The sequence below is a fragment of the Lolium perenne genome, chromosome 1, assembly GCF_019359855.2.
Source record: "Lolium perenne isolate Kyuss_39 chromosome 1, Kyuss_2.0, whole genome shotgun sequence".
Taxonomy (NCBI): Eukaryota; Viridiplantae; Streptophyta; class Magnoliopsida; order Poales; family Poaceae; genus Lolium; species Lolium perenne.
In genome coordinates this window covers 15950010-15963822 of record NC_067244.2, presented here as the reverse complement: position 1 = coordinate 15963822, position 13813 = coordinate 15950010, and the positions used below count along the sequence as shown (strand labels likewise).

At 42.7% G+C, this 13813-nt stretch overlaps 1 protein-coding gene across 1 annotated transcript; it reads right to left on the bottom strand.

Annotated features, from left to right (window-relative positions):
- Window positions 1-575: 575 nt before the first annotated feature.
- Window positions 576-5649, bottom strand: LOC127343285 (UDP-galactose/UDP-glucose transporter 5). The gene is made up of 11 exons (XM_051369404.2): window positions 5374-5649; window positions 4312-4425; window positions 4143-4235; window positions 4000-4065; window positions 3324-3422; window positions 2546-2625; window positions 2074-2186; window positions 1736-1824; window positions 1309-1395; window positions 1152-1220; window positions 576-1061 (listed from the first exon to the last, which is right to left on the bottom strand). Exons 1-11 carry the CDS (start codon window positions 5506-5508, stop codon window positions 945-947), a joined length of 1062 nt encoding a protein of 353 aa, XP_051225364.1. The 5' UTR covers window positions 5509-5649; the 3' UTR covers window positions 576-944.
- Window positions 5650-13813: the final 8164 nt, after the last annotated feature.

Here is a 13813-nt window from a genome sequence, read left to right as displayed (position 1 = left end):
CACGGGTGTCCCTCGTCGCTGCTCGGCAGCCATGGCAGCCGCAACACAGGTGAACAAGTCGTCGTGCGGCGCGTCGTCGTCCTCACGCGTGGTCGTCATCGGCAAGATGTCGTATCCAGAGCCCCGCGGAGGGAACACCTTGTTGTCGTCACTATCATACTCGTCGTACACGGGGCGCACCGACGGAGTACTAGCGTCCATGCCGTCGTCAAACTCGTCGTTGTACTTGTGCCCGTACGCCACCGTGCCGCCGTAGTAGGTCCAGGGCGGAGGTCGAGACGCACCATCGCCGGCCATATCGATGAACCTGCTGGTACGACGACACTTTAAGATCTGCTTATATTTGATCTTCCTCGCAGACGTCGCAAGCCTCGGCTATTTGTTTCTGATGATCACCAGAGGCCTTACCAGTTTGACCTTTTGTATCCAGAAGTAGTCATGTTTGAATCCAGAAGTAGGATTCGGAGACACGTACACGAACCTGTGACGGAGGTGATTAGGAAAGTGATTGAGTTCGTGTACTAACTACAACTACGGTAAGTAAAGTTCAAAAATATAACCGTCGGTGAAAACGATTAACAGGCGGACATAAAGATACTACTAAGCAAAACCCTGTTGTGGGTCGATAAAAAGGCAATTTTACAGTGTACAGCAAGCAACGCAGGTTGTGACACACCCACGCATGGATAGTAGCTACAACAGAATGGCTTCATAAGCCTCGTCAAAATCACCACTCTGGCCTCAACGATCTGTCTTTTGCATCCTAAACCTAAATGGATCTTCAGCTAGCCTTCAGAGCTCCCTCCAGTTGATCAGGAGCTGAGGCGTGACTCTACGATCTGCATGCTCCGCCGAGTATACTCGTCAGGATGACATCAGCCTCGAACACGAAAATTTTGTGTCCGGTAGACCAATCTTCGGTACTCCTATGTTATTATTTCTTGTCAACTATTGTTAGCCAAATTCGGTATAGAGCCTTGCGACGATGAGCTTGCAACCGCTGCCTTCTGTGGCTTGCTTCTCGAGAAGCTTTTCGCGTACAGGGCTCCGAATACAATGGCCTGGTTATTAGCATGGAGTGTCGATTGTTATTGAAATCAACACAATGAAATGATATGGTATGACTAGCGAAAAGGGGACAGATGACTTACAGCCCCAACCCACTGCATCCAGCTGAGGGGGTGCACGAACCAGACGCAGGACAGGAGTATACTCACCAACTGTGAAAACATTTTGTTGAATTTCTGTGAACAAATGGTTCAATAAATATAAGTGAAAGTACATGACACTGGTGAGAACTGTATCCACCTGTCGAGTTGTCATGATTGTAGCAAATGTAAGAGCCCCAAATGTTCGAATGGTGTAAGATATAAAGAACTGGCTAGCTGTTGCAACCTGGACAAACATGGAATTTAAATGTCATAGCAGAAAGATAACTTGGGTCCATTATTTAAACAATTACGGTGTAGATCCAATTTGTGAGTATGCAAGTGCGCAAATTTGCAATATCAAGTGCAACTTGTCCTAGATTTCATGACCTGGGACTGAAAGAAACTCTCCAAGTATTTATTCTCAGTTTCTTTTCATCTCCTAATATGATACTGTCTCTGCATCCACATATACTCGCCAGACTTGTGTTGATGTGCATTATATAATAATCTCCAGTGGCTCATTTGGGTTAAAAAAGGATCAGGTGCATTGCACTCTAATTAAAGAAAGAAAAAGTAAATCTTACAGTGGATAGGATTAGGACGTCATAGAAGCAATCTGGATGACGAACCATAAAGTCCACAGCTGGAAGAAGATGATTCTGAAGAATAAGTCCTGTAAAAGGAACAAAACCACTCAGAAACAAATCATTCATAATCAACTTCTAATACTACTGTATTGTTCAGTGTAAGTTTAACAGATTTTGACAGATTAATAGAGAACTTTCCATAGAATCGCCAGTAAAGGAACTTCGACAGATTCAATATAGTACAAAAGCGTGTATTCAGTTATAAATTTGATTTTCAAGGTAGGGCAGGACATAATCAAATGACAAGGAAAGTAACCATTTGAGTAAGCTATTACCACTCAAGCTAATAACACAAGAGCACATTGTCGTGTAGAATATTTGGTTGTGTATTTCCATCTCATACCCTTTGAAGAGCTTATCTTGGAACGTGCTTGTGAAACCATCAAATCTAGAAATTCAAAGAGAATGAAGTTAAACCATAGTATTACATAGTAACCTGATGGCCTAAGCCAATCTAAAGAAATGATGTAATAAACCTTATAGGCCAATAGTGCACCAATTCACCCATACTCACACCCTATAGTATTGTGATCTTTTTTGCTTTATGGACTTCATGGCAATACATATATTTGGTACATATAGGCATATAGCTCTAGAATGCCAACTACTGACTACATTCAGAAGATAGCACACAATCATTAGTGCAATTAAAAGAAGACTTACATGTCAAATAGTGTATCATGAATTCAAATATTATTTCTTATCTTCTTAGCAAAGAATTAAGCAAGACATGAGAAGAAGTTGTACCCAAGATAACCAAGCATGAGTGAAACACCCCAAACAGTGCTTTCTCTGCCTCTATTGAGTGGACTAACATCCATTGACGCCTGCATCCATGAAGATCATAAAGCAAAAGATATTACTTCAGAAGGAAAACTAAAAGCCAGCATGCCATAGAATTTACAGGCACCATTCTGAAATATAAAAGGGTTTCACAGGTGCATTGGCTAAAACATCAAAAAGGAGTAATTGGTTAGTTATTATAAGTTCCAAGAACCCTGAGACCAAACATGTTGCCTAAGATAGTTCATTAGGGGAGCTTAAATCTGTCAAGTTTCATGCACTAGCCAACGCAATCAAAAGTCCGAACTAATGGAAAGGGCTAGGCAATCCACATATAGTGTAGCACCCCCTCTCACGGTTGACTTGATGAGGCCTACACGCGAACAAAAGAATCTATGTATGACTGAAGAATATCTATACGTGGACAGAGAGGGGAGACAAGAGCAAATTTTTATAAATTGCAAAAGCCGATACTTGAGTGCAAGACCTTTGCTCTGTTACCATGTCAAGTTTTTATGCACCGACTTCGGATTTTTAGTTGCATTGGCCATCTCCATCTTTTAATTCCATACTAGCATGTATACTACATAAATAGTATGTTGTCTGTAAATGCAGTATTGGTAATTACTGAAATTTATTCTCCAGTCTCCAAGACATGCTTTAGCAATTACTTGACAATCATGCAGTGTGCAGTCCTTGATGCTAAATAATACAGTGGAAATAGTTAAGTCATTTGTATTACCGGGAATAGAATGAACAATGAGCAGCCCATGGTCACAATGACTGCAAAGAAGTAATCTTTCCCACCATACTTCTTTTTCATCATTATTGTGCCCCAAATCTAGCAATGAATCAAAAGTCAGATAATTTTCAGAACAAGTCAACATCATGAATTCATGATATACAGGAAACGGAATCAAATATACAAATTATGGAACAATAGAATAAAGCATGTCAGATAAAAGAAATCAATATTATTCACACACAATTCTGATTTTCTATGTTTTTAACATGTACTACCTCAGATCCGCTTTAATCAACGCGCAGGTAGTACAAAAATCCTAAAGTCGGTAGCAGAAAATCACGTCGATTAAATAAGAACGGAGGGAGTACAAAATAGATGAATGAATAGTGGACAAAATGGTAACATTAGACATACATTGGGTCTCAGAATCATATTGCACAGTAACGCTTACACAGTTAGCAACTGTTTTCCCATCTCTTTAACATCCACTACATTCAGATTGGCTCAAAGTACTATTAGCACCCAACTAGCCTATGTACAGTTTAATTGCTTGCGTTAATCAGTATACATTAACTGGAAAGTAAACTAGTACATAAAACTGTACTCTTCTAGCAGACAATGAAGATGCATGAAAATAAGTTTAGATTGCAGGTTACGGTACAGAATATATTACCATGACAGGGATCATCTTTGCGCATTTGGCAAGCGTCTGAACAGGGAAGCTGACGTACTTGAGGGCCTGAAACAATCACGCCATGTATTATGTACAAAAAAAAATGAAGCAACAAGAGCAGATATACGAAACCAATATATAACCTCGTACTGGCAAGTTGTGGTCAGTATGTTTGATAAGGAGACAACACAGTATTTCTGGATTGGAGCCACCGGGTCAGTGGATTTCTTACTCGACTGCATGAATATACACAACTTAAGAGTCTAGCACAGTCAGATACGCTGAAGTATAAGAACAAAGGCGCATACATACCAGTAACACGAGTGCAGACACCAAGGAAGTGGTGATACGGTTACAGAAAACAAGAAAAAGCGAGTATCTAAAGAACTCCTTCTCTTCTCCATAGGGAACTCTCATGAGTTTTTCCTGCATAACATTGAAATCAAAACCCGGCGATTTAGTGATTACGGCAATGCACACACATGGTAATGTAGAAACATGATCTTTTCAAATTAACTAAAGAACAGTTAACTGGTAGTCCCTACATTTCTATTTGTAGAGTATATTAGGTTTCGCTAAGCATGCATTGATGATGCATTACTCGATTTCAATTAACATGTGGTTTATATGATACAGAATCACAATTATCAGCAAATACTAGTTTTGAAGAAGAAACTAACGTTGATTTTGACCAATGCCTTGTGTTAACAAAACCTAATATGCCCTACAAATAGGAACAGAGGGAGTAAAAAGAAGCTGTGGTAGTGCTTGTACATCACCCAGGACATGTGTGAACACTGAATGCCCTATTTAGTAGAAGTAACTAGTGTTGAGTAACCAGCTGGGCGGCACTGGGTTGTTCACGAAGAGCATCCAGTTTGAACAGCGAATGAAAACACAAGTACAGATGCTCAAATTTAAGAAAACTATCATGAAGAGTATACTTTGCATCTGGATTTGAGAAAAAAACGAAAGTGCTAAAAAGAGTGAAAGGAGGAATACTCCAAAGTATCCTTTTGCTGTCTGAACTGAACTTCAGGACACGCATAACTTCCCTATTTCTCACTGAATACTTCATGCTAAGCATGATTCGCAGAGGGAACTGAAATGACCCCTGATTCCCCAAATCCTAACACTACCGAGTCCATCAATACAAAGTCCCATCTCTCAACCCGAAGCATCTGAAATGGAATCGGCGCCACTGGCAAGCGCCGTCTCAACATTTCGAATCGTGAATCTCGCCCGGAATGAAGAACATGCACGAATAGATCGCTACTGATCCCCCGCTACCACACACACACTCCTCGGTGGATAAACTGGGCACGCGTGAATCGAAAGGAGCAGGAGGCGAAGGCGAGGGGAGAGGGGGCGGACCTGGAGGACGCCGTAGACGAGGAGCGTGCTCATGATGCCGACGACGGCGAGCGCGCACCGGGACAGCCAGCGGCGGCGCTCGTCCTTGTCCCTCCCCGCCGCCGCCGCCACCGGCAGCGCCGCCTCGTCCGCCATGGCGAAACGGGTAGATCCGAGAGGGGACCCTAGCTCCGGCGATCGGTTGATGGGCGGGGCTGCTCGGTGGTGGGGTCGCCGTGGCGGCGAGGGAGCGCGGTGGCGGAGCTGGCTCGCCTCCTCCGCTTTCCGGCGTGCCGCGTGCGGCGTGTGGGGTAACAGTCACCGGACCCCGTGCAGTAACTTTTACCAGTTTTATTTGGGAAATAGTCAGGCCGTTGGATCTTCTACTCTTCATAATAGGTTCCTTTGATTGATAGGATAAGAAAAGTGTAGAAATAGGAAACTTATAAGATTGAGATGTCATGGCTACTAAACTTTTGGGTTGTTTTTTTTAGGCTTTTAGGGTTTAGTGTTTGGAGGATAGGGCTGACCTCCGGCGAGCATCCATTGTGATCTATGTTGAACTTGGATGGTCTCCATCGAGCGGGCGTGAGCTCCTGTGAGCAGCGACAGACGGTAGAGAGGAAGTCTCATACCAATTGGTGGTATTCGGGATATTTGGGAGGAAGAGAGAGGTTCTATTCTCTACCTACATTTCAGGAGGTAGATGGAGAGGGTTTGAGTTGAGGTTTTTTCTTACCAGGATATCCAAAATGGGGTATCAAGGTTTTATTGCTCTAAAATTGGCAGCCGGCATTGGCGAGCGGAGGCAAGATTGAACGTTAAGAGGGCTAAACATATTAGTCCTCAACTTGCGGGTGCGGAGGTGGCATGACAATTTTCTCTCAAAATCATATCTAAATCATTTACATCGAGAAATATATTTTTGTCGTACAATGTCATAGGGGCTGGCCATTTAGGTTGAAAACGGAATAGAAACAGACGGAAAAAGGCGTTTTCGTTTTTGTTTCCACTTGTACCAGCGAAATCAGAACAAAAATGAAAACACCCAAAATGAATATGAAAGCAAAAAGTCATCGAAAATGAAAATGTATACGGATAGGATACATGACGAAACTTTTGTTGAAACACATGTCAGTATAATATCTTGGTTTTTGCACCAAAAGTTGCTTCGGCATGCCATAGTTGAACATAAAGTAACATAGCAAATAACCTGACCTTGTTGCAAGTGTGATGCAGGCCCTAGTTTCATGTACTCCATGGCATGCTGACTCGGGGTACTATTTCCTAGTTAGGCATGGCTGGGTCATATTTGTCGAAAGTTTTCGTATTTATTTTTCTAGAATTTTCTTGTTTTTGTTTCCGGTGGAACTGTCTCCCCCCGTTTCCTTTTCCATTTAAATTTAGAATGTTCCATTACTATATTTTTCTCCCTGATTCCTTTTTCTCCAGAAAGATATAGCATTTTTTTGTTTAGGAGTAGTGTGATACATACGTTAATTGACAACATTAAAGATTACTAACACGATCTATTATAAGATATGTGTTGATTGCAATCGTAAAAGTATAATTCCTAATAAAATGCGTTGATGAAACCTTGAGAGTTCTTACACCAAAGCAAAAAAAAATAGCCACATGGTATGAAGGAATTGCATTGATGATACCTTGAGAGTTCTTCACATATAGATAGAATACATATCAATGTGTATATTCAGAATTATTTAAAGAAAATTTTGAAACTTTCAAAAAATCATTTCATTTGTTTCAACAATTCGGGGATCCAAAGGACCGCATTTAGGATCATGGCCGCTTCCTAGAGAAAAACATAAAAATATGACATTCATACATTCATTTCTACCTATAATCTTATGAAATGTTCTCTCAAATAGCTACTCACATTGTATTTTACTTTCCCCTTGAATTGGAAGGTATAATTTAGCATGAGAAATACGCATTGTCCTTCTAAAATGTTCTTTTGCATTCATACTTATGACACAGCTACACAAGGGTTGTGACTTGTGAGAAAGTGTACTCATATGCCTTTTCTAAGGCATCCTCTGATAACCTACATATACTTGTAGTGCCTCCAAGAAATGATATATGTAGAGAGAGTATGAAAAAAAATTCAAACCGAGAATTGCAGCGAACATGGAGAAGTGCAAGCCTAGGCTACATGAAGCTATGGCATTTTAAAGTTAAGAAGCTTCTTAAAACCTAGACCAACATATGGATGTGATTTGTATACCTATAAATTTTCATGTATACATTGTTTGATATGTGGTACAAGAAAAAAATTGATATAACAATACTAGCAAATAGTGGATGACGGTCCCTTCCGTGACAAAACATAAAAATTAGGTCTACCGTATTTTTTTCATAAGTTGTGGTCAGAGTCAAACTCTATGAAGTCTGACCAACTATATATAAGAAATATATTACCATCACTACAAAAATGTCCCGCTACTAGGGGTATTTTTTGGACGGCAGAAGCAAAAAAAAAATGCTTGCAAATTTGTTTTGCCTAGGGTATGCAATTTATCGGCGGCTAAAAGGACGACGGATATATATGTGCCGAAATACGCTCCTTAACGATGGATAAGAAATACAGTGCTAGGTTACATCAAATCCCGACACTCTGTAGTGGAGTCGTGGTAGATGGAATGGATTCAAATAGTTGTGCCAACCATTGTTATCGACGTCAAAAGTTGGGAAACAACTACAAAATGGTAAAGTATGTCCCATCAAGAAGTGGGGACCGCCTCTACCTAGCCTTGACTTGCTTTTGTATGAGCCCTTTATCGAAACGAGGCCCACGTAGCTGGTCATACTTGTTCTATGGAGCAGAAACAAACCCCAACAAACACTTTCCAACCAATCTTATATAATATCGAGAACCCTTAGTGGCACTCCCTACTCCCTGTACGTACGTCGTCATACTCACCAGTCACCTCTGTACGCCACCGCACTCTACGTTAGTGACTCTCGCTTGCCAAGACAACTCCAAGACTGGACTATCTTTTTAAAGAAAAACTAGGTTTCACAAACTCCCATCTCCTCTACTAACTGACCTCCCCACTTTTGTCATGGCAAGGAGGTGAAGAGCTAGTTCAAGACCTAAAGGTTGTTTATGTTGGGTACTGTCTCCCGATCTGGCGCAATGTCTATGTCGGAGTCCTCCACCTCTGTTCCCAATTCTAAGGTATGATATTCATCTCTTCTAGAGACCCTGCTGCATCTTGTTCTTTCACCTCCATCTTTATTCTCGATTCTAATCATTATGTTGTTCCTTTCAGATCCAAATGAGCTTGTAGAATAGCAGGCATCTTGAAGCCATCGCGGTACCGTGCAAGGGGGATGGCAGCCATGTCGCCACCGTCGCAGTAGTGTGCGTGAGGAATGTCCTAGGATAAGTTTAAAATCTTGGGTGGGTGTAGAAGTTAAACCTACATTTCTCCATCTATCCTTTTGGGATTCAGTTTATTTTTCTTTTCTTTTGGAGTTGCTGGGATTTTTCCCAATGTAAAGTGGTTGCAGCGCATCAATGTAACCCTAATGGAATTTGATATCTTAATTAAATGGAAATTACTATCTGAAATGAAGTAATAGATCACTTGATTATGTATTGTTGACTGTGATTAATTTGGGTAGGTAAAAGATCTACCTAACAGGGCATATTGTGCGCCGTACTTATTTGTATCATGATAGTAAATTTTCCGCCACCAATTAATATACCAATATGTTAGCATGCAACGGATATATAAGTGCCGCGAGAGAGAAAAAAAAGTCGTGTCTGCACTTTCCTGACATAGTTATTCCTAGCGGCAAATGCCGCCTCAGCGCCAGTGCGCCCTGGCGATTAGGCGTGTGTCTTTGCGTTTATAATCTTCAAGGCCTCCCTGCGCCATTGTAGATGATATCAAATATCTTTCCCCTAGACGTCTAGGGTTTTGTCCTCCCGCTGGCGGTGCCCGGCGGCGAGTCTGGTTCCGATTCATTATCCAACTCCGCCTCGACCATGGGCTCCTTCACGGGCTGAACAAGGGGGAGACCTGGTTCTCCTGCCCGGCCTTGGTTGTAGCCTCAGGGGTGTGGGGGAAGTTAGGGTTTCGTGGAAACTAGGGTTGGTGCTCGGATCGACTATGTTGGCGACTTCAGATGCTCAATCAGGGACGAGTGGAGGATCAAAGGGGAAGGGACCGAAGACGATCGATGAGGTGCTGGGACAGCTTGACTTGCAGGAGGAAGATTTCCATGATGTTTGTCTGGATGACGTCGAGGAAGAGATTAAGGAGAGTACTCAGTGGCTTGCTTTGGCAAGAGTGAAAACTAGGCGAGGGTTTAGTCAGGCGGCATTCTATGGGGAGATGAGAGCGGCCTGGAACCTGGCGCGGGAGGTCAGGTTTAGGGCAATTGGGCAAAATCTGTTTATAGTCCAAGTTCAGTGCTTGGGTGATTGGGAGAGAATCATGGACAGAGGGCCATGGATTTTCAGGAATCAAGCTGTGTTACTGGAACCATATGATGGATTCTCGAGAGCTGAAGATATTGAACTGTTTTTTATGCCTATCTGGGCTCAAATACATGAACTTCCAGAGGCTTACTGTAAGGAAAAAGTGGTGAAGCAACTAATAGAGAAGGCAGGGGAGAAAGCTATGGAGGTAAAGACTACAGGTAATTGGGGCAACTATGTGCGTGTGAGGATCCAATATGATGTGCGCAAACCATTACTTCGATTTGTGTCATTTATTAGGGAAGGGAAACGCCATGTTTTTGCCCTCAGGTATGAGAAGTTGGCTGGTTTTTGTTCAGTATGTGGACTCCTTGGTCATGAATATAAGGAGTGTGGGCGTGGGGTTTATGAGGAGAAGGATCATAAGTACAGAGATTGGCTTTACGCTAACCCGCCACGGCCGTCTGTGAGAGGTGAATATGGAGGTGTTCGTGGAGGACGGGGGAATACAGGAAGGGGGCCTGGCAGAGGCAGGGACGCTGGAATCTATCGGAGAAGAGGTCGAACAGAAGAGGAGAGTGAAGAACTGAAGGATACGGGGACAAGCCCACAAAAAACTGCTGACATGGTGCTTGACAAGGTAGGAGAGATAGGGGCCCGAAGGAGGCTTAATATGGATGTCCAAGAATCAGGGAAAGAAGGACTATTGTTGCTGACGGATGAAAACACAGTGGGTGCAGTGGAGGAGGAGGAGAGTGATACGACATCTGTGGATAGTCAAGGCAACAAAAGAGCAAAGAAAACAAGTAATGTTGCAGTAAATCCAAATGAGATATTGGCGGGCTCCCTCGAGGGGTGCCGCCAGACGCAATGAAAACATTAGCTTACAACTGCCGGGTGCAAGGTGTGGCCCGGCAGTGCGCGCGCTCCTGGAGGTCCAGGGGCGGTGTGATCCAGACATTGTTTTCCTCTCTGAAACTCATCTGGACAAGGTGGGAGCTGAGAAACTGAGAGTCCAAATGAGGATGTTTGAGGCTTTGGTTGCGGAGAGTGATGGGAGAAGTGGAGGCCTGATAATGTTCTGGAAAAGGGAGATAGATGTTCAACTGAGAGCGATTAGACCAAACTGTATTGACGTGATGATTAATAGTAACAATGCATCGACAAAGTGGAGGCTAACTAGAATTTATGGTGAACCGGCTTGGGGTGATAAGTACAAAACATGGGAGCGCCTGAGAGAGCTCCATGGTCAGATAAATTCGAGATGGATGGTGATTGGGGATTGGATTTGATTTTGATAGCCATGAGAAGGAGGGGGTAACCCACGACCGCTTCATTTCATGCAAGCTTTTCGAGAAGCCCTCACTGACTCTGCTCTTGAAGATTTGGGCTATACAGGAGATATTTTCACTTGGAGAAGGAAGAGAACTAGACATGACCTGGTATACGTGAATGAAGCATGGGCTCAGCTGTTTCCCTACGCGAGTCTTGCCAATCTAGACATGATCCGCTCGAATCATAGACTGATCCTCATGGATTCGGAGTTTTATCGCAATACCCCAGGTTCGGGAAGGATTAAAAGAAAACGCTTTGAAGGTAAATGGTTGAAGGAGGATGGTGTAAATGATGTAGTTTAATCGGCTTGGGAGGCGGGTTTGCTCAATGGTGACGGAGGAGTGGCTAAAGGAATAGAAAGTGTCCAGAATGCTCTCCATACTTGGGACCAAACCATCCTCAAGAAACCAAGAGTCAAGCTACGAACATTGGCAAGACAGCTAGAAGAGGTACTGCAAAAAGAGATGTCAGAAGAAAATGTGAGACGACAGGAGGAATTAACCGAGGAGATAGAGAAAGTTCTTGAGCAGGAGGAAATTTATAAAATGCAACAGAGTAGGGTTAATTGGATGGCGAACGGAGATCGAAATACGACTTATTTTCACAACTATGCACGAGCAAGAAAGAAGCATAATCTGATCATGAAGCTAAAGGACTCGGAGGGAGTTCTAAGGGAGGAAAACAATCAATTGAAAGATATTATTGCTAACTATTTCTCTGGTTTATTTTCCTCAGAAGTGGATGCAACTGATGTTACTTTTCTACAGAAGGCGAAGCCACGGGTGACAACGGAGATGAATGAGCGATTGACGGCTCCATTTACAGAGGAGGAAGTTAAGAATGCACTGTTTGCGATTGGGGATTTCAAGGCCCAATGCACGCGATTTTTCTTTAAAAAATTCTGGGCTGTAATTGGCAACTCGATGACCACATAAGTCTTGACGGCGCTGAATGCAGGGACGGTTCCTGTCAATTGGAACAAGACAGCTATTTTCTTGATTCCGAAGGTCAATGAGCCAGAACTGATAACCCAATTTAGGTCCATAAGTTTGTGTAATGTTCTCTATAAGATCATCTCAAAGGTTTTGGCCAACAGATTGAAAGTAATTCTACCAGAAATAATCAGTATAGAGCAAAGTGCCTTTGTGCCAGGCAGGCTGATTACAAATAACGTCTTGGTTTCTTATGAGTGCGTTCATGCTATCAAAGGAAGGAAGCAAGGAAAAACAGGTTTTTGTGCAGTGAAGCTTGACATGCACAAAGCTTATGATAGAGTCGAATGGGGCTTTTTGAAAGATATGATGATGAGGTTGGATTTTGCCAGACAATGGGTGGACCTGATTATGTCTTGTGTATCGACAGTCAATTATCGAGTATGGTTTAATTCGGATGAGACAGAAAGGTTTACACCAACAAGGGGTTTATGGCAAGGGGATCCGCTCTAGCCATATCTGTTTTTGCTTTGTGCTGAGGGACTCTCAAGTTTGTTGACATATGAAGAAGAGGTTGGTAGCTTACAGGGAGTCAGAGTGTGCCGGGGGGCACCGTCGGTATCTCACTTACTCTTTGCCGATGATTCTCTGATCTTGATGAAGGCTGACATGGCTAATGCAACCATTCTTTGAAATGTGTTGAATACTTACTGTGCTAGCTCTGGACAGCTAGTGAGTGATCCGAAGTCAAGCATATTTTTTAGCCCAAACACATCAACAGAAAATAAGGAGGCAGTATGTACAGCCATGAATATTGATTCTGAAGCTCTCACGGAAAAATATTTGGGACTACCATCTCATGTGGGTTTGGAACGATCTGATTGTTTCGAATACCTAGTAGATCGCATATGTAAAATTATTAGCAGCTGGAATGAAAAGAATCTCTTCGCGGGAGGGAAAGAAATCCTATTGAAGGCAATTGCTCAAGCTATACCAACCTATACAATGTCAGTTTTCAAAATTCCGAAAGGGGTCATCAAGGCGATCGGCAGCTATTGCTAGGTTTTGGTGGGGTGAAAAAGAGGGAAAGAAGAGTATGCACTGGTACTCGTGGTGGAAGATGTGTACTCCAAAGAAGGAGGGTGGCATGGGCTTTAGGGATCTGCATTGTTTCAATCTTGCAATGCTTTCAAAACAAATTTGGAGATTAGTTAATGATCCAAACTCGCTGTGTGCACAGGTTTTGAGTGCTCGATGTGATGTAGGCCACGAGGAAGAAGGGAGCTTTGTTTGCCTGGCAAAGTCTTATGGCGGGTATGGAGACTTTTAAGAGGGGATATATTTGGAGGATAGGTAATGGATCCAAGATCAATGTTTGGTCCGATCCCTGGTTGCCAAATAGCCCAACAAGGAGGGTTTTTACACCTAGGGGAGGAGTGCTATTCACTAAAGTGGAGGATTTGATAAACCCTATTACGGGTACATGGGATATGCAATTACTTGAGGACAATTTTATTATCAATGATGTCAGAAGAATAGAGGCGATCCCACTATCGATTTGGGACTCAGAGGATATAGTGGCGTCGCACTATAATAAAAACGACATGTTCTCGGTGAAGTCAGCTTATCATCTGGAATGACAACACCAATACGGGAGTCGGACAAGGCGGAATGATCAACAAAGCAGTTCTTCGATAAACCCTATTTGGGGGAAAATCTGCAAGCTAAATGTGCCAGCAAAAGT

What these genes read in the sequence shown, in the direction of transcription:
- LOC127343285 (XM_051369404.2), bottom strand. Translation starts at nt 5,508, where the DNA reads ATGGCGGACGAGGCGGCGCTGCCGGTGGCGGCGGCGGCGGGGAGGGAC. An exon ending in CCACAACTTGCCAGTACGAG is followed by an intron (nt 4,066 to 4,142) that starts GTTATATATTGG and finishes TGATTGTTTCAG; the next exon opens with GCCCTCAAGTACGTCAGCTT. An exon ending in ACGTCCTAATCCTATCCACT is followed by an intron (nt 1,396 to 1,735) that starts GTAAGATTTACT and finishes ATGTTTGTCCAG; the next exon opens with GTTGCAACAGCTAGCCAGTT.